This window comes from Contarinia nasturtii, unplaced genomic scaffold, assembly GCF_009176525.2.
Source record: "Contarinia nasturtii isolate CC-2019 unplaced genomic scaffold, AAFC_CNas_1.1 Cnas_scaffold_695, whole genome shotgun sequence".
NCBI lineage: Eukaryota > Metazoa > Arthropoda > Insecta > Diptera > Cecidomyiidae > Contarinia > Contarinia nasturtii.
This window is the reverse complement of record NW_022198046.1, coordinates 10,527,832-10,547,133: the sequence shown is the minus strand read 5'-3', so window position 1 is coordinate 10,547,133 and position 19,302 is coordinate 10,527,832. Positions and strand designations below refer to the sequence as shown.

At 33.2% G+C, this 19,302-nt stretch overlaps 5 protein-coding genes across 11 annotated transcripts in view; 1 reads left to right on the top strand and 4 right to left on the bottom strand.

Annotated features, from left to right (window-relative positions):
* The window catches only part of LOC116341331 (probable serine/threonine-protein kinase DDB_G0282963), a 41,446-nt gene extending 36,814 nt beyond the window's left edge, over nt 1–4,632 (top strand). For 3 of the 5 annotated variants that reach the window (XM_031768321.1, XM_031768322.1, XM_031768320.1), the window contains exons 10-12: nt 382–501; nt 1,070–1,351; nt 1,432–4,632. In XM_031768321.1, coding sequence (XP_031624181.1) covers nt 382–501; nt 1,070–1,351; nt 1,432–2,402 — 1,373 coding nt within the window. In that variant the 3' untranslated portion in view covers nt 2,403–4,632. Of the gene's footprint in view, nt 1–381; nt 512–1,069; nt 1,352–1,431 lie in introns of those variants that run through there. The other 2 variants (XM_031768323.1, XM_031768324.1) reach the window with 2 other exon arrangements.
* Nucleotides 4,633–5,200: 568 nt separating this feature from the next.
* On the bottom strand, nt 5,201–7,095 carry LOC116341106. The gene is made up of 3 exons (XM_031767975.1): nt 6,199–7,095; nt 6,018–6,121; nt 5,201–5,924 (listed from the first exon to the last, which is right to left on the bottom strand). The coding sequence occupies exons 1-3, from the start codon at nt 6,888–6,890 to the stop codon at nt 5,344–5,346; spliced, it is 1,377 nt and encodes a 458-aa protein (XP_031623835.1). The 5' UTR covers nt 6,891–7,095; the 3' UTR covers nt 5,201–5,343.
* Nucleotides 7,096–7,972: 877 nt separating this feature from the next.
* LOC116341048 lies at nt 7,973–9,637 on the bottom strand. The gene is made up of 2 exons (XM_031767900.1): nt 8,918–9,637; nt 7,973–8,855 (listed from the first exon to the last, which is right to left on the bottom strand). The coding sequence occupies exons 1-2, from the start codon at nt 9,515–9,517 to the stop codon at nt 7,983–7,985; spliced, it is 1,473 nt and encodes a 490-aa protein (XP_031623760.1). The 5' UTR covers nt 9,518–9,637; the 3' UTR covers nt 7,973–7,982.
* Nucleotides 9,638–9,979: 342 nt separating this feature from the next.
* On the bottom strand, nt 9,980–15,585 carry LOC116341304 (WW domain-binding protein 4). Its single transcript, XM_031768276.1, has 5 exons — nt 15,405–15,585; nt 11,354–11,426; nt 10,808–11,279; nt 10,430–10,733; nt 9,980–10,329 (listed from the first exon to the last, which is right to left on the bottom strand). Coding segments are annotated over exons 1-5 (1,095 nt in total). The 5' UTR covers nt 15,407–15,585; the 3' UTR covers nt 9,980–10,085.
* Nucleotides 11,510–14,518, bottom strand: LOC116341305 (calmodulin-lysine N-methyltransferase). Of its 3 annotated transcripts, none has more exons than XM_031768277.1 (3): nt 14,232–14,518; nt 12,800–12,937; nt 11,510–12,729 (listed from the first exon to the last, which is right to left on the bottom strand). In XM_031768277.1, exons 2-3 carry the CDS (start codon nt 12,822–12,824, stop codon nt 11,690–11,692), a joined length of 1,065 nt encoding a protein of 354 aa, XP_031624137.1. In that variant the 5' UTR covers nt 12,825–12,937; nt 14,232–14,518; the 3' UTR covers nt 11,510–11,689. The 3 variants fall into 3 exon arrangements, with proteins under 3 accessions (XP_031624137.1, XP_031624138.1, XP_031624139.1); XM_031768278.1 differs by having other exon boundaries at nt 14,253–14,518; XM_031768279.1 differs by having other exon boundaries at nt 14,354–14,518.
* Nucleotides 15,586–19,302: the final 3,717 nt, after the last annotated feature.

Here is a 19,302-nt window from a genome sequence, read left to right as displayed (position 1 = left end):
TTGTAAAGCCCAAATAAGTATACTATGCTACGCTACATACACAAAGCTTCTATTAATTGAACCACATGCTCAAATGCCATTTTTCATTCAGCCTACTTATATGTACATTCAAACTTCCATCTTCCATTAAAGATATTGCAGCAATGCCAAAATCATGGATAATATTGAAATTGTTATTTTTTGGCATTCTTCCAATATCTTGCTATATTTTGCTTCCCATAAATCGTCACTCGAAAAGAAATTGAAATACATTTAATTTTAACACACAAAAATACACTGCCACCACATTAACATCCATAACCAAAAAAAAAAATCGAAACGAGAGATTCAAAGTAAAAAAAAAAACAAACAAAATTCTCCTGCTTACTGAATTGAATTTAGAGTCACCATTACCAGTACTATCCATTCAAAATGATCGGCCTTCGCACAGAGGTTCAGCAACATTAGAAGATGTTTTAGCATCTTTATTGGGCTTACCGTCAGAGTACAGGTCGTCCTCAGGTATGAACCTGTAAGTTTTGTTGTTTTGTTTTTGTTCATTTTATTTCTGTCTAATATATTTTTTATATCATTTCAAATACAATAGAAACGAATCAAGAAAAAAGAAATACACACATTCAACACACCAATATTCGTTTCTGCTTCATTTGTATTCGTGCATTTGTTTGTCTGTTTTGCTTGATTTCAAAATATTCAATATTTGATATTTTTTGTTCATCATTTTTTTAAAATTACATGATTTTTTCTCTCTCTCATATCATGATGCATTCACTCTACAGTTTAAATTGTTAAAATAAAAAGTCATTCCTCCTAAGGCTATGCTAGAACTGCGCACAAATCGACAAAGCTTTCGTTTGATTTTTAGCTTTTTATAATAAATACGAAAAAAAAGAAACATGTAAATATTTCATCGCTCATAATGATGCTTATGTTTCATGCAACTGGCAACTAATTAACACAATGTTTTTGACCTATTTCTTTGTGTGTATGGTTTTTTCTGCTCTCTTTTCTCTCTCTCTCGCTCTCTTTTTTTTCTCGTTTTGGACAAAATTGCTCATTTCTGCTGCAGGAGATACAAACGTAATCAATGATAGCTGCCGTTTAACAATCGAAGCGCAACCGTTGCGTCGTCGTAGCGAAAGTGATGCCGCAAAACGTCCCGATTCAACAGCTCCTGACAATAATGATTTAACCGCTCAACTACGTCGTGTTAGCCTCGATTCAACGGAATCAAAATCAGCCACCACCGCTGCCATTTCATCAGCAGAAATGATAAAATGTCGAAATCCAAAATGTGATGCAGCCGCCAATGCAGCTGATGCCAAACGAAATTATAAGAGTTGTCACAATTGTAAGCGCATTATATTTTCATACAAATCTAGTGTGATATATTCGTGTGCACAATTTAATATGTTCTTTTTTGATTCGCAGGTACTCAAATGTATTGTTCACGTGATTGTCGACGTGCACATTGGGAAAAGCATCGCAAAGCTTGCCTTCATTCACGTGTGTCGGTGTTGTGCCGTCAAGTGTTGTCAGCTTGTAAAGATGATAATGATACCCTATCCCACTTATCGATTTTGGCTCGACGAGGCTATTTAACACAGGGCCGTGGTGTTGTTCGCATATTATTTCGTAGTCCAGAGAGTGCTGAAGTATTTGTTAAACAGGGTTTTCAACGAATTGGTGAGGCGTCTTATGTACGATGGCCAGAGTTGATGCCACAAGAAATGGGCGCTGAACTATATTCGGAATTACTTCGATTGAGCACCGAATACAAACCCGATTCAAAAATGTTAATTTATGTTGCAATATGTGTTGTATCTGAAGCACCAAGCAGTGCATCATCGACATCGGTCAAATGGGAACGTCAACTCGTATCGCGATGTGCCAAACTAAAGCTAAGCAAAACATTACCGATAGATTTGATAGCCAATAATAGTGCAAATACAATGGCAAATACAGGTCATCAAAGAACAACATCAAATACATCGAATTCCATATCGGATCCGTTGGCCACAATTGGTATAGCTGAACCAACACGTGTTTATACCGATGTTCTTATTCTAACATTTAATATGTGCGATAAAACACAAAATACACCAAAAAATCGTGAACTCGTTCTACAAAATATGCAATTGGCATTGAAAAAACGTGGTGTTAGCCTGCGTAAACATTATCCGGAAATATTTCAGCGGCTTAATTCATTTGTCGAGGGTACAACGGATCGTTTTATGCCGGTTACGTTACATCCACGCGATTCATCGACAGGCCAACCATTCATATGCATTATGATGCCAAATCATGGCGAAACCGATCGTATCAAATTACCGGAATCGGACAAAATCAATATTGTTACCATTGACTGCTTAGAAATAGATCAAAGCACATTGATTGAGTAATTGCCATGGAAAGCGGCACAAATCGAACATTCTATATATATATATATATCGATCGTATATTGTTACAGAAGAATTTAAAGAGATAAAAAATGAAATGACCTACATTCACAAATTTATATAGATGACAAAATGAGCTCAAACTGCAGGAAAAGCATATCCAAATAATCGTCGTTACATTTACATAAGGAAATAAAAAAAAATAGTGTGTTATAAGTGTGTTAGTCGCACGACCCGAACATAAACTCGAACAGCCTTGAATTATAAGCGCGAAACACATCCGTTACACTTATTAAATCAGGTTACATTGTAATAATATTTGTGGTACGAACTTTTAATCAAATGAGATTAAATTATGAAGACGAGAACTATGCAAAATGTCGTTGATTACGGGAATAATAATAATAATAACAAATGGCAATGATGTGGCGATAGCGGCTCAGTTTTGATGGTATATTCAAAAAGCCAAATCAAATGCGGCAAATAAATGAAATTTAAATTGAATTCATTGCATTGGATAGAAAAAAGACAGCATGAAACCTCATTGCGAAAACAAATAGGTTTTCAATAACAATAATAATCGTTTTTTTGTAGATTGAAACAAAATAAAGTCAACTAATCCACAGTTAAATCTCCCCCCACACAAATATGTGATTTAAAATGTGAGTCTCTTCAAATCTCTCGCTCAATAACTATGCAAACCAAATAAATTGGGCCAAATATGTAATATTCTGTCAACATACACAATCAATTTTATCCCGTCGCTCGCGTTCAGATATTTATAATCAATAATAATCATAATCTGTACAGCAAAACCTGTAAATTACGAATGCATAACACACATACAAAATGAGCTGAAACCAAACAAAAACTGATTAGAAAATAAGTAAAATATAAAAAAATCCATTTCGAATTTATTTCAATCAGAGTTTTTCGAATTTTATTCAAATTACAACCATTGTATCGAGATTTACCTTTACCGCTTTGTTTTTATTCTTGCCTCTTCTTTTTCTATCTCGATTATTTACTCAAACAGTTTTTTCAAATCTTAATCACAATTTAAATATCCTCTTCCTTCTCCTCGCCTTTTTGACTTGGATGAAAAGTTGTGGGTCTATTGAATTCATTCCAATCATATCCAAAAAGGCCATTTTGTACCCGTTCAAATTTTTGACGAATGTTCTAATGTGCAAGGTGTTTTTTTTTTATTTCAAACTTGACACGCAATATTAAATGAGAGAGACTTTAGGCTTATATATTCAATATGAACAAATGTTTAGATCAATTCCCAATGAATTTTTTTTTTGTTCTCAAATATGAAAGCAACATTTAATGCTTTCGATAAAGCTATATGGCCGGCAAGGTGATTTGGCTGAAAATGCGTACGTAATAAAGAAAATGTATTTTCAATGACTTTCGAGTTAAATTAAGAGCATTCTAATGCTAAATATTTATCTGAATTTAATAATACTATTATCACAGGCATTGTATGTTGGCTTGAGGTGCGTTGGTAGCTCAATTTTTCCAGCTAGAATTTAAAAAAGCAAATAATAAAGATAAAACAATTTGCATGATTTAAATTTGTACGGCGCCTTTCTAGCTATAGAAATTGATACATCACACCTCCTCGTCCAATTATCGACTTAACATTAAATTATAATAAAAAAAAAGCAAATTACGATAAAAATTATATTTATTACGATAAATGATTAATAAATAAAATGCAAATAAACTAAGGGATTAATATAAACGCTTGTTACAACCAACCAAAAAAAAAATATTCAAGAAAAAAATTCTTAAATTATATTAGATACCAAAAATTATAACGACCAACTCGAGTCAACTCAAATAAGATTTGTTAGATGATTTGAATTTTTGTGTAATTTTTGAATTTCTCATTTGATTGCCTTCCAAAAACTGTTAAGTTTTTTCTTTGTGTGGTAAAAAAAATGCTTTGACTAATTAACTTACATCATTTTTTGAAATAAGTGAAAGAGTGTGACGAAAACCATTGAAATTTACTTTTTTACCAAAATATCGGAGCTGGCTTCGCACATATTCATTTTGCTTTAAATTGACACTTGCGTTATTGAGAACCATTTTGTTGCCAACCAAAAATGCGATTGCGAAAGATAATTTTATTGCATGTTTGTTGTAGTTTTAATCAAAATATAGCAAAATTCAAAGAAAATATACGTTTTTTGTTATAAATCAAAAATTTCGAGCGCTTATATGATGCGTTATTCATCTAATTAGAAAAAATCTATTTTATTTTGATAAATAATATTATACTCATTTCGAATTTTATTTTTAGGAAAAACCAAATAATTATGCGTTTGATTTGTTCCGTCAGTTTAAATTAATTTCGTCAATTTTTCTTAAAAAAAATGCTTTCGGTTGAATGAACTCGAAATTATGTAAGAATCAAATCAAAATCCAATTGAAACAACAAATAAAAATGACATTTATTTGATGAGATTTGTTAATTTTCTTTTGATTGCATCTTTTGCAGACGAACTTGAAGCGAATTAAAGAAAAATACAACAGAGGGGTAATTGGTGAAAATTATATGATCAAAAATAACCAACCAAAATTCACTACTTTTCCTTACCTAATTAATGAATACCTATACAAGGTCTTGTCATTACCTCAATTATGCCGATGACGTCAAAATCGACAACTTTTACAATAAATCAAACTATAATTTGACATTTAAGTTTTGCGTTCATTGGAGCAGAAAAAAACCTAAATGACCAAAAATGACCAGTTTCGAATAAAAATATAATGAGAAAATGATTCGTAGCAAAGTCGGTTTTTAATTCGAATTTCAAATCAGTTTCGGTTTTTACATGTAAAACAATCATAAATTGTGGCCTATGTATTGATGAACTAATTCTACTATTCGAAAATCAATATAAAAAAATCGATGGAATGATGAATTTTTCTAAACATTCAGGAAAGTATTTTCTACTTTTGACAGTATGCGTTTGTCCTGCGGTATTGGTTTGATTGTAATGAGTCCGCTTGAAAGCATCGGATTTTCATTATTTTCTTCCGAAATTCGTTTGATGTAAATGATAATTGGGCATGCATTGTGAATTTTTGTTCGTTCTTGATCCAAGAAAAGTAATCCCCATCCCAAATGAAGTTCAGCCATTTCTGTGTTGGTCAATTCAATCTTCCTGAGATTTGGTGCGTGTATTACGAATGATGTAATATCGTTCAACACATCACAGTAAACTTCTTCCAAGTTTGGCAATCCTTTCGAAAGAAATTCAGCAACTTCAGTGGTAAAAGTGGTCGAAACAAAGTTCAATCGCTTCAATTTTGTTAGCGCGGTGATGGCTGGCACAAACTCTTTCGATAGGATTATATTACTCAGATGAAGAGTGCTTAATCGTTCCATTGTACCAAGTATTTTTGAATGGCGCATCAAATACTGCATGCCTGTCGTGCCGGTGAACTGTAATTCAAGGTCCTTCAGATGTTCGCTCTTGCATAGCTCGTTCAAATCGTAGTAAGTACCTATGGGGAGAATCCCAAAAGAAACAAATACAATTAATTTAAAATAATCGAAAAAGGATCAATAAAAATATGCAATTATCTTGTAGTAGGTACCATTCAAATGTCCAATTCCACGCAATGAAATATACAATCGTGATAGATTCGGTGCATTTTCCTTAATCACCTTAATTGGACGATCGTTGCGGTCAATAGAATACCTGAAACGTTAGCAAAAAATGTATCGATTAACATCGATGTTACCCTAGTGGAAAGATAAAAACAAAAACAAAAATACCAATGATCGCAGGCAAAACTTTGAATTTGCGGATTTTGTCGGAAAAATTGTTCCCAATGTCTTGATTGGAACGGCAACAATGTCATCGAACAAATTTGAACACATGTCAACAGTGGATATTTTTGTTGCATCCATTTACTTCCATATTCCGGATCAATTATGGTGTACGAATCGGAGATGATGAGTTGTTTTAAATTGTGACATGCATTCAGCAAACAATCGTAGATATCATCATTTATGCCACATTCGTGTAGAACAATTGTTTCGGTGCGACTGCACATCATTTTCAACACATTCAAATGCAAACCGTTCAACATTGCCTTTTCGAATCGAATCATTTGCAAATTTTTACTGCAATCGCTCAAAATACAATTGAGACTACCATCGTTCCACCGAAAATGACGTCCTTCTCCACAAATGATCAAATTGAGAAACTTCCATCCGAATTTTTTCACATCGTGTTCGTTGGGTGTCACTTCAATTTTTTCGTCGACTATTGACACACGAATATACTTTTCTGGATGCAATCGTCGATATTGAATTGACGCCAAACTCAAAAATTGTGTACATGTATCAGCCATTGCATACAAATTTTTTGCCGGCAATCGATTCAATATTTCAAATAAACAATCTTCGCCCAATTCATCGAGGGTTAGCTCTGGCTTTGATACTTCTTCTTCCAACGTTGTCATTGTATTTTGTTTGCAATTTACACTTTGCAAAAAAGAAATTAATTTTTCTGCTTAATTATGTCTGGCAATTGCTAGAAATGTTATTTGGTCGACTTTGATTTTGACAGTTTCATTCTTATGAATTTGCCGCTTACCGCGTTTTTCACTCTGTATATTCAAATGACACACAAATACAATGACAGTCTCAAACGGTTGACGCTGTACATAAACACAAACAACTGAACCACTTACTGTGACAAAACTAAAGAAAATGTTCGGTCGATGCAATGCCGATAATTTGATCGCTTTGGATAAGAGTGAGATGTACTTCCTTACAGCATCGCGCGAAAGAAAAGAATGAATGTACAAAATCTGCTGATCAATGCAAAACACAATGTGTATACATTATATCGTTTGTTTATGATTATGAACTGTGATCGGAATTTAGACGACACAAACAAATGAGTCAGTATGCAATAATTTTGCTTTTATACAGCATTACTAAATAGCCGATATAAATTCAGCAAAAATCCATCGATTCAATATCATGACAAGGAAGAAACGTGCAAAAAAACTATACGTCTGTTGACATTAATATTCAGATTGAACGTTTTCGATTGTTTGCAGTTCGCTTTATTGAAAAATAAAGGACATAGATGAGGTTTTGTCGTAATAGCGATTTAATTTCTCTATAAAACATAAATAAAATGATACAATAGCCAAAAGGTACATACATCGTCACAATTTACAGCACAATTTTAATAGGTTTGATTCAAGCGATAAAAAAAAACAGTATCCGAAGAAAATAACATTTTTCCAAAAGATAAAAGAAACTGATCTTATTTATAAAATTACTTCTGGACAATCACTGTCAAAATCTATTATTATTAATCATAACTACGAATACATACATTTAAAAAAATACATAGGCAATCTGTTGTCAATTTTGAACACAAAAATTAAAAAAAAACTTCGAATCGCAATTTGAGAAATTAAATTTTGTCAGTAAAAATGAATGGGACTTATTTTCATATTAGTGGTTCTTTGTTATTTCAATTGACTGTCTGAAATATTTAAAATATTTATATTGAGTGGCAATCGGATAAATATTAATTAAAATTTATTATTTCTAAGCCGAAAAATAGCATTTTCTGAAAATTGCACACGCATAGCTCGAGACAAACGCTCGTTTCGTTCATGTAAATGTTGTAATTGTAGAATTTTTTCTACTCTTTTTTCTTCTTCAATCAATTCGAGATCGGATTCCTCTTCTTCTTTTTTTTCGACAAATTCACCACTTTCATTCAAATCCATATCGAAATCTTTCCGCGAAGCCACTTTTTCTCGATACATTGCATCATTATCTGCCAATAATTTCACATTTTTCTTTCGAAAATCACTAAGTGCTGAAATCGGTTCATTTTCTCCAATATCGATTTCAGCCTCATCGGTGTCTTCTCCTTCTTCTCCTTCCAACTGTTCATTCTCTTCGACTTCCACTTCGTCGTATTCTTCTTCTTCATCAGAAGATTCTTCACCTTCTGACCTCTTCAGCATCCAATGTGGGAACAGTTCATCCCAATCTGGAATTTCTGTTCCATCCGTACAGCGCAAACATTGTTCCACCTCCCATCGCAGCATCATCATTTTTTTCGTCATCCTGTCGTTAATTTCTTTAAGAATGTATATATCTTGCTCGATTAGGATATCAACATATATTTCTTTATCTCGACTAACAGCAAGCGTAAGCATTTCTTCCTCGGTGATCTTCCCATCACTCACCAGACGCAACATTGTATCATCACATTCTAATTCCGCGTCATTTGGTTGTTCATAATATTTTAGATATTCATTGTCCATTAAATCACATTTCTCCACGGTTGACAAATGGGAGATATTTTGTTTCGGAAACAAATCTAAACTTGGAGTCAATTTACTCAGAAAGGCCAAGTCTATGCCGAAAGACTCATAAAACTCAGAAAATATCTGTAAAAAAGGAAGAAAAAGAATGAAAATAATAAAAAATATTCAAAAAATGTAACACTCACGCTTCCCGGTTTTTCGGCTGAAAGTTCGTTGTTGATTCTTCTGAGAAAACGAGTTGGCCGCCTTTTTATACTACATGCTAAGTTGGGGGTGCTTTTAATGATGTCACTGTCGTCTTGTTCATTCCACTTGTTGGGAATTGCATCAAATGTATAATCATTTATATTATCTTTTGCGCTGGTCATTCCAAACTGAGCTGGTTGCCTTATACAACCAGATTCTAAGTTGTGGATGCTTTTAACGATGTCACTGTCGTATTGTTGATTCTCGTTGTTGGGAATGGCTCTAAATCTATCATTATTTTCTTGGTCGAGTTTGTGTTTAATGATACGAATATCATTAGCTTTTGTGTCTATCCTTTCAAACTGAGTTGTTGGCTTTATTAAAGGCTTTGATGCAAAGCTGAGCAGTATGTGAGCGATTTCAATGTCAGCATGTTCTCTCTTTTCATTCGTGTAGCGTTCATAATCAAAATTTTCTTTCATTTCGGATTTGATGTAAACTGTATCACCAAATACATGTTCACTCGAATAAGTTTCGTCCATGAGTTCTTGTTTAATTTCACATTTTATGAACATTTTATTATTATCTTTCACCTCCATAACTTCAAATTTATTAGGTGTTGGTCAAATTTTATTTTGAAGCAATGGTTTATACGAACAACTTGCTATTGAGATGCTTATTGCTCAAAAGATAGGTTACGTGTGACTTACGAAAAATGCGTTCTCATGCCGATTGTTTTTTTTTTTTTATTTTGTATTGACAACTAGACAACCATTAAATGCTTTCTTGACAATTAAATCTCAACTGCAATCAATAGTTACACTGACAACAATATGCCGGCACACGTGTATTGGTGTACCGGCATATTGTTATCAGTGTATTGATTGCAGTTGAGATCGAATTGTCAGGAGAGCATTCCATAGTTGTCTATTGTCGCCAAGTACTTTTAGTGTATTTTTTTTCCGTGAATTTAGTGAATTTATCAAATATTCTTTTAGTATACTATAGCTTCTAGTAAACTAGTAAAAAATAATAATATTTTTCAAGAAAAAAAGTCGGTATTTTTTTCAAATTTTAAAAATGCTGCTTTTATTTAAAGGTTTCTGATTTTTCAAAATGTATTTGTTTGCTCATGCCATTATTGTACAATTGATCTCCATTCGATAATTAATCGTCATCATTTAATCGTTGCCGTACATTCCTTTTGTTTCCACCAAATTTTCGCTTTTTAAATGTATCTGAAACATTACAATCTGCGTCTGCAAGACTTTGGATTGTTTTTTCTTTGAATACCCGCTGTGGTGGTTCTAGTTCGATTGTTGTGGTCGTTGTTGATGTAGCAACAGGTGCAATGTATCCATAGTCTTTGTTTGTTGTTGTCGGTAACTGTAAGTCAATGACTTTTTCTACCCTGAAATTGGATTTATTTTGTTAGTTTTACAAAATTAATTTTTAATTTACAAAATTCGTTTAATAATGATTTGTAGTTTGAATATAAATCGATATCATACTTCCTAACAACAGTTTGCCATTTGCCCAATGCTGGAGCTTCGGTTTCAGCATCTTCAATTTCGGAGCATGCAGTGTAACTTTCTCGTTCTTCGTCTTTCTCTTTGGCCTCTTCTTGACGATCTTTCTCACGAAAAATTGTTAACTGTTGCCGTCGATATTTCGAAACGAGTTCGTCAGCATTCTCACGCATGTACTTTGATTCTTCGTTCAATTGTTGTTGAGCTCTTGCGTCATGCACAAGACTTAGTCGATTATATTCCTCGATAGTCATGTAACCTTCTTTTGGCGCCTCCCAAATGCTTTCTATATGGGAAGAGCAATTAAAAAAATAATAATTTGACGATTTAAGAATATTGGTGTGATTATAATGTCATTACCTCCACTTTTGACATTCCAATAGTAAGTATGTCCTTCGTCGCTTTTGGCTTCGACCCACATTGATTGGTCTTTTGCTTCGCTGCCCAGTGTTCCATTAGCCTTGCGTTTCATTTTGGCACGTTTTGCCCGTTCTTCATCTTCAAGGACATCAATTGGTAATCTCAATGGATCTATGGCACGTGTTGGTATTGCTGATGGTCCGGGTGCTAGTCGTTTTGTTGTCATTGCCGCCTCATCTTCATAGTCTGCTGCAGCGGCCGCAGCAACAGCATTTAGTTCTTGCGTTGTTATATCGGCACCACGACTTATGTCTTGTGCGTAGGCTTTTAAGGCGGCTTCTTCCATTTGACGCATTTGTAAATCGACTTTTTGTCGGGCTTTCTCATCTTTTTGACTCTTTTTGCCAATATCTTGAAGTTTTTTGGCAACATTTGCCTTGTGCCGTTTACCACCCTCATGAAATGATACACTCTGAAGGAAAAAAAGAAGTCAAATTGGGTTAAGTACTTTCGGCAAAAATAAAATATATAAATAAATTGGCTTACAGCTTTATTATCTGCTATCCAGCAATTGCAATAATCGCAGTATTTACGGTCTTGTGATTTCCAGTAGTCCGTCCTATAAATGAAATAAATATAAATTAAATTTTTAGTAAATTTTTTAAAATTCTGTTTAAAATGGTATTTCTATTACAGACAAACAAAATCTATTTTATTATTGCTTCAGAGAAAAAGAATCGATATTTATTCAGATCTTAGCATATATACAATTTAAAACAAAATCTAAAATTTGTAATGTAATTTGAACTACCATCAACAGGAATGCTAAAAACTGTCAAAGAAAAATAAGATGAAACGGTCCGAGGAATAATATGTTTTTTTTTATGTAAAAGGAATGATGGAAACACGATGTTGTTTTGATTGTTTTCGAACTTCAATTAAAATTGGATAATGAATATTTTCATCATAAACGTTTGTGTCCAGTAATTCCAAGTGTTTTTGCCAAATGGTACGATTGTAGCATTTTCGTACATGACAATTGAATCCCTTTTGTGCGGCTTCTTGTAAAAAAATATTGAGCGTATCGCCTCGACATGGTGCCATGACTAATGCAATACCTGTTGGTCTCATAAATAGCCACAATGCATTTATGAATGATGACCTTGCCGAATCGAAGAATAAACAATCAGCCGAAATGATACAATCATATTGAGCGTCATCGTGAACATTCTCAATATTCTCCCATTTCAATACCGAGCACATGATTTTTGTCGTTGAATTATTAGCCGTATTTTGTGCGAGCATTCGATTTGCATTTTGTATGGATAGATCGTTGCCATCGGTTAAATGTACAAAATTGGCTTGTGTATATTTGGCTATAAATAAACCAGCCAAACATGTCATACCGCCGCCAAGTTCCAATACACGAAGCTGATGGAATGCGGACAAATGATGTAGAACATGGTATGCAAGCGCTTCTTCAGATGGCCAAATACATATATTGCCCGTATTATTATAACCGATTAGATTTTCGGGCGTAAATTTTTGGCACAGCTCATGAACGACCACCGAATATTCACGATCATCGACAGTTGTTTGATAAACAAACCAATTTTCATTGTCGATATCATCTTGTATAATGCATGGATTTCGTTGAAATAAACGAAAGCATGTAAATCGCCGTACGGATGATGCCAAATAATCGTCTGATGTTGTCAGATTTGTTTGATTTGTGGCTGGTAAATTATTTTCAGCATCGAATTCATCGAACGATGATGAATTTGGACGATTACATAGTGCCTTTGCTAAAATTTTCCAACGACGTTTCGCTATTGATGTTACCAATTGTTTTGGCGTTTTATTGGCGTTATTTTTATGCGATTCATCATGCATTTTCGTCATTGTTGCTTTTGTTGTGAAATCTAGAAGAAAGTGAGCACTTTTTTGGTTTGTTTCTCAAGACAGACAAAAAAAAACGGAAGTTTATTTTACCATTTTCCGTGGGATTATCTGACATAATTACATCTCTTCAGTGAATCTTTTTGACATACAGTCACGTGGCAACGTGGGATAGAATTTTTGTTTTTGAATAAAACACCTCTTCGTTTTATTGTTTCGTCATTACACGTCCTATTTTAATTACATATTGTAATTTATTTATAATGTTTTTTTTTTGTTAAATTACAAAAAGAATACAGTTGGAATTCAACGAAATAGACTCAAATTGTTGATCGTGTTTCTTATGAAAAGGAAATTGTGTTTGTTGACAATACAAGCGATTGTTTAAGTTGGCTGCGAGACTATTTTTAAATTCGCCACTGAATATGAATATTTTCGTCAATCAATTACACATTGCATGGGCATAGTGAGCATCAATCATAACATAAACGACGATGATAAACTTGCACTAGTTAACGCAATTATTAAAGCGTATTGAATTCCACAAATGAGTAGGAGAAAATATAGGGACAGAGCATATGCTGTAAAAACAATCGATATTTTCAAACGCACAATGATTTTATTTATAGACGTCACCACGAGAGAGAGAGAAAAAGGAGTACATGATGCTCATGCGACTAATTTCAATCCAATTTTCCGATCGAGTGTGCCAAAAACTGCATGTATGCAGTATGGTGTGCGCGCATATTGCATCGAACCGAAATCATTGCTCTTAATTAATTTTTGCTCGTTGAAAAGCGACCAAATGAGTTCCGATCAAATTACATGAAAAAAACGACACAAACGACGTTAATTGGAGAAGATTCTTTTTGTGTCTACTTTTTTGAATTAATTTGCTCCTTTGGACGTTCATTGAGCAATTGAAGCGTGTTGAGCAGCTTGATTGCCAAATTGATACCACAATGCAAATGAGGAATCAAAGTCAATTATGCATAAATCGCCGTCTGAATTTAATTACTCAAATTACACGAACTTTCCTCGAAATATATTCACACAAAAACATTATTAACTGAAAATTGAAATAATTTCAACGATCGCGTGTCGCTAGCAGCTGCACGGTGAAACAAGAATCTCGATGTAAATATTTTGCACTGAAAACTTATTAGTTTCATTAATAATATTTGTTTGTTTTTTCTCTCTCTCGTTGAGATGAAATTCACGGTCGTAATTATTATTAAAGTTTCATGAAGATATTTGGTACGTCGAAGTAAAATCACTAACGAAAGATTGACTTCAAAAACGATTCTCTTTTGATGCAATACTTTTAGTCGAAAAATAGACGGATTTTCTCAAGAAAAAAAATGCGTTCGGTAAATGAAAGTGCGAATCATTTTCTTTCGAAGAGTGACATTATTTTTGCGTTTGATTGTGAAGATGAAAGAAGATTTTTTTCAAGAAACGATCGAAATTTGAGTATGTCTCCTTGAATTTATATTTGTGTTTTCTAATTTGAAAAAAAAACCACCATAATTTGTTCACTATTCACTTGATCAATTTTCCAATCGATGAAATAAAACAAAAAAATGTTCCACAAATTCAAATTGAAAACCCCTCAAAAAAGGCAAATTTCAATTAATCACTGCTAACCGCTTTTCATAAGTCTGGCGATTGCTTGCTTCGAGCAGTGAGCAACTGTTGGCAGTGAGTTCGTGAGAAGGACTAAAGGCGTCAATTGAATATAATAAACTTATGTTTCTCATCGCTTTGCAGTGTTTATGATGTCGAATCGATTGTATAGTAGCTTATGAGCGACTATAATAATAATAACATCTTCTCGTTTCATTGAGCCATGCAAAATGATACCGTGAGCCCTATACATTGCAATTTGAACGAATTTTATACACATGCGATACTGATCACGGCTCGTGGATAGATAGCCATACATATCGCTGCTGTGTATTTTTTGCTGATGTATTGCAGAATCTCATGTACACAGCTGCTTGTACACACCAATACCGAATGTATGTGGTTGCGGGCATTTACTTGACATGTTTATTGTAAATTGCAATCTATTCTAGCTTTTTATGCTCGACTCAGTTTCATTGTAAGCATGCCAAAAACAGATAAACATTAAACGAAAAGTCAAACATGTGTATATACGTTGTACACAAGAATTGGCACTCATTCCCTATACATTACACATCTCGTCTCTCGCACAACCGATCAATATCATCCACATCAGTGGCCGTCCACTAGCGTTTTTATTTCACATGTTACCCGACCGATGCAAAAACACACACACATAGATGCCTTCTTTGCATCGAAATAAACCAAAATTCATGAATGGCCACACGGCCAATTTGATGTGCCGGCTCCTTACATTTTAAATTCATTGGCAATTCACGATAGATTCAAGGTTCTCTTTTGTCCACTTCTCTATTTATTTTCGCGGTTACTACACGTAACATTATAATACAAATATTTTTCACGACTAGATTGTGTCTGGGTGTGAATGATAGAAGCGGGAGCAATAAATCCATACTTTGTGTTTTTGAGGAACCCATTCTGAATCATCGAGCAATTATAGACACTTGTCATCTCTTAATTTAGTTTTTCACTTACATTTACAATAATTTTGATTGAATTATGGTTATGTATTTTAAAAATAAAATTTTCGAAACAAAAAATAGGCACTTACATTTTGGTAATTATAAGGATCCCTTTGAAGATATAGACACGGTGTGAGCGAAATTCAAATTTAAATTTTGAATCAACGGATTATTTAATGGATTTTTTACAAATATTTTGAAAATCAAAAAATATTTAATTACATTTAAGTTTTGTTTTTAAATCCAAATTAGCGCATACGACAAAATTTGTTTACAAATTTTTCATGCCACTGACAGATATGTTAAATTGTTCATTCATCAGGTTTGACGTTTGAAAACGTTCAGTGTTGCCATATAAAGTGTCAAATGATAGCAAAAAAACGTCTAACTAAATTTATATGCTGTGAGAACGTTTTGAACGCTTTCAACGTTGCTCCAAATCTATTTTTTTTTTTTTAATATTTTTCCTGTAAGTATTTGAGTATTTGGATTTGACCATATTTTGCCAAAAAAACTGCCAATAAATCAGGAATTTGAAAAAAATACAAAATTATGATTCAATCAATTGATCGGTTGAATTCTAAATCATTTGATCGGTTGAATTCCACAAGAATAGAATAAATTTTTCATCTTTTTACAATGGAAGATCAATGCTGGAAAAATGTGTGTCATTTTCCGATTAAAATATTTTCTCCGATTTAAAGCTGAATCGATTTCGAATCTAATCTAGAAAACCTTAAAGAAAGAGAAAAACAATCTTTCTGATGAATACGATCTGGTAGTGAATAAATCCAAGTAATCAAAAAATCTGACAAAGAATGGAAAATTCACGCTTCAAATCGATATAATGCGAATTACATTTGCTCCGGATTAGAACTTTCATTCTTTTTCCGTTCCAGTTTTTTTTTCGGTCTAAAATGAAAGCAAACAGGAGAAAATATGTAACAAAGTAGACAAAGAGGCAACATAAAAAGAGACTGTTGTTCTGTTTGCATTGGTGAATGGTGTGTGTAATGATGTGGTTCACAAAAATAAAAGCTCGATCTTCATTGTTGAGCATACACATTTTTTTTTTGTATTTTCTGTACAAAAATGGTTACAATTGTTAACTGGTCAATTGAAGATCATTTCGTGGTTCATTGTCAGTAAATAAACAACTTAAGCCTGTTTCACAAAAAAATGAACGGAATATAATAATAAAACGGCATCGATTTCAAACTGCCAAAAAACCATGTAATACTCCTGTTGAAAAGGCCGATGTGTTTTATTCATTCCTTTTACCTTCTTAAATGCCGTCTTATTCATTGCGATCCATTTCAATTTCATATTTCGTAGGAAACCATAAAGCCTTGCGTTCGCCCGTATTGAAAGGAAGAAAGAAACAATATTTCCGTATTTATATGCAACAATTATGACATTTCCTTTTTTTCGTTCTTGAACACACAGTGTTTTGAACCTCAGACTAGTTTTTTTCCGGAGCATCTATGGTTTTGTTGGCCATCACTTATGAACAACAAACTTATGTGAAATGTAATATAACCGGAAATTAGGTGTCAGAACATCGTATGTGACATCGATTTACCTTTATGAAATTATAAGTAAATTGCCCTCATATGTGTTTATGCACACATGATTCAATTATCCATTATTTAGCCATCAACAGACTTACCTTTATTTGGCAAATATGTTTGTACGATTTTATAGAGAATATTTCAAAATGGCCTTTTAGATAAATCGAAAAAAGTTGATTTAGTCCAAATGAGTGAAGCCAGTGGCTGATTAAAATAAAAAAAAAATGTTGTACAATTTACACATATCAATTCTTATGAATATATTAATTTTCATCCTCTATGATCCGAGCATATGTTCGTTTTATATCATCATCCCTTAATCAAATTTTCAAAGCGGACATTTTGGCAATGCCATGTGAAACATACGGTTTTACTAGACTAATCTCCGTCTCATTGAACTTTTTTATTGCCAGAGAAATTAAAAAAAAAATGCCAGACAGCTGCGTGTTTTTGACAAATCATATCGAATGTGATTTTCAATTGGTTGCCTCAATGTTCAAACCCTAAACACCCGTGATAATTTTGTCATGTTTGCATTTGCTTCCGTTGTACCATGAGATTTTTTGAACCACACACACACACACACACACGCACACATCGATGACGTTGATTGAAATGTCGTATTAACTGGTGCCCGGCCAATGTGAATGGGAAAAATCAAATTAACGTGATAATCCATATTTATATAGTTAAATTTATCCAAGGGTATGTATGAGCCATAACATGGATAAATACTTAAGTCTTTAGCGCAATGCAATGCTAAAACTTTTATCGCTCGTTTTTTCCACTATCTATCTCTCTCTCGCACACACACACTCTCGTTATCGCTCTGCAATACGCCCTGCGTTAAACCGTTCACATATAAAAACAAATCCATCGAATGAACCAAATGCAGGCTTTCAAACCAAACAAAATCAGCGTTGATCGTTTAGCATTTGAATACAATTTTGTATGTAGCACAACAACATTCATGTTTACTCATTCAATCACGCGTGGATTAAAATATTTTACATTATGAATTTAATTCAGCTTTTGTGCAACTATTTACTACAGTTTTACTTCCCTGTCATGGATGCCAACATGTATATGGTGCCTTGGCAAAAATCGCACACATACGAACAGCTACTTCATATACGGTTCATTGATTTATAAACAATTGCCTGGATATTATGTGAAAGTGCAATTGTACACATACTATTTTGGGATAGACAACACATTTGCTATGGGCGGTCAGTTTTGTTAGAGATATTTTTTTAGAACTGATTTTTAATAGTTTTCACATAGACATTCTTTCGATGATCTAGGAAGATATGAAAATATTAAAGAATATTGAAATTAAGGAACAGAAAATTGCGTACACATTTCCATCAAATTATCAAAAAACTTTTTTTATATTTTTTTTCTTCGACGGAAGTTTCTTATAATTTTGTGCTATTCACATAGATTCTGAGTAGGAGGATCAGGGTACAAAACAGCCTCCTGAACAATGAATTTCAAATGATCCCCTCTGTGATTTTGAAAGAACCGTCTCTATTTTCAAATAGAAGAGCTTGCGAAGAACATTTTTTCAATTGGGACAATTCGTTTGTTTTGCTTTTTTTGGTCGACATTTTCTCCCTGTTCATTGAAAATTAATCATTTTCATCCGAGTATAACGAAAAAATCCATTTTCAATGGGTTTTTGATGAGCACACCGATAGATTGGACTTTCAAAATTACTCCCTTCAATTTTTTTGCAAATTCTCAAATTAGCCCCCACTTTATTCGTCAACTCCATTCATTTTACCTTGACATGAAATTTTACGGAGTCTTGAAAATTAAAAAGAAAATATATGAATTTTTTACCTTTGACTTATTATGCAAAAGAATGTTTAATATTTTCAAAGAAGACTCACTTATTTCATGCAAACACGTCAACCATTCCTTTTTTTAAATCAAAAAGTAATTTCAGTTACCATTGTGAAATTGTCGTTGTGAGAAGAACAACAAATGATGTCATTTTACTTGGTTGCATCCAGGAAGTATATTTGATGCAATCCTATGTGCATGCACTATGTAATGAATAAGTTTGTTCGATCGATATGGTTTCACTTATACATAGTAAAAAGTTCTCCAAGAGTGATGCAACACGAATCCATTGAATTGAATGTGTGTCTTTACAAAACCCGCTTTGATATCTCCGGAAGACATTTATAGTGAAACTGAACACATTATTCTGTTGCACAATTACGTAGAAATGGAATACATATTTTCTTTTTGACGAGAATACATTTTCTTTTTGACGAGAATACATTTTTATTGAATTTTAATTCTTACGTTTAACAATAGATATACATAAATGTGCATGAACGGATTTACAATTTGATAGTTTGAATTGTTCGCCAATATAATATTTGCATTTAAAAAATATCCATTA

Excerpts from the sequence above, each read along its gene's own strand:
- LOC116341106 (XM_031767975.1), bottom strand. The coding sequence starts at position 6,890 with ATGACAACGTTGGAAGAAGAAGTATCAAAGCCAGAGCTAACCCTCGAT. Across the intron at positions 6,122-6,198 it reads AGTTTTGCCTGCGATCATTG|GTATTCTATTGACCGCAACG; the intron begins GTATTTTTGTTT and ends CTAACGTTTCAG. Across the intron at positions 5,925-6,017 it reads TGGAATTGGACATTTGAATG|GTACTTACTACGATTTGAAC; the intron begins GTACCTACTACA and ends TTCTCCCCATAG.
- LOC116341048 (XM_031767900.1), bottom strand. The coding sequence starts at position 9,517 with ATGGAGGTGAAAGATAATAATAAAATGTTCATAAAATGTGAAATTAAA. Across the intron at positions 8,856-8,917 it reads CAGCCGAAAAACCGGGAAGC|ATATTTTCTGAGTTTTATGA; the intron begins GTGAGTGTTACA and ends CCTTTTTTACAG.
- LOC116341305 (XM_031768277.1), bottom strand. The coding sequence starts at position 12,824 with ATGTCAGATAATCCCACGGAAAATG. Across the intron at positions 12,730-12,799 it reads AGATAATCCCACGGAAAATG|ATTTCACAACAAAAGCAACA; the intron begins GTAAAATAAACT and ends ACTTTCTTCTAG.
- LOC116341304 (XM_031768276.1), bottom strand. Across the intron at positions 10,734-10,807 it reads TTGGAATGTCAAAAGTGGAG|AAAGCATTTGGGAGGCGCCA; the intron begins GTAATGACATTA and ends CTTCCCATATAG. Across the intron at positions 10,330-10,429 it reads TGGCAAACTGTTGTTAGGAA|GGTAGAAAAAGTCATTGACT; the intron begins GTATGATATCGA and ends ATCCAATTTCAG.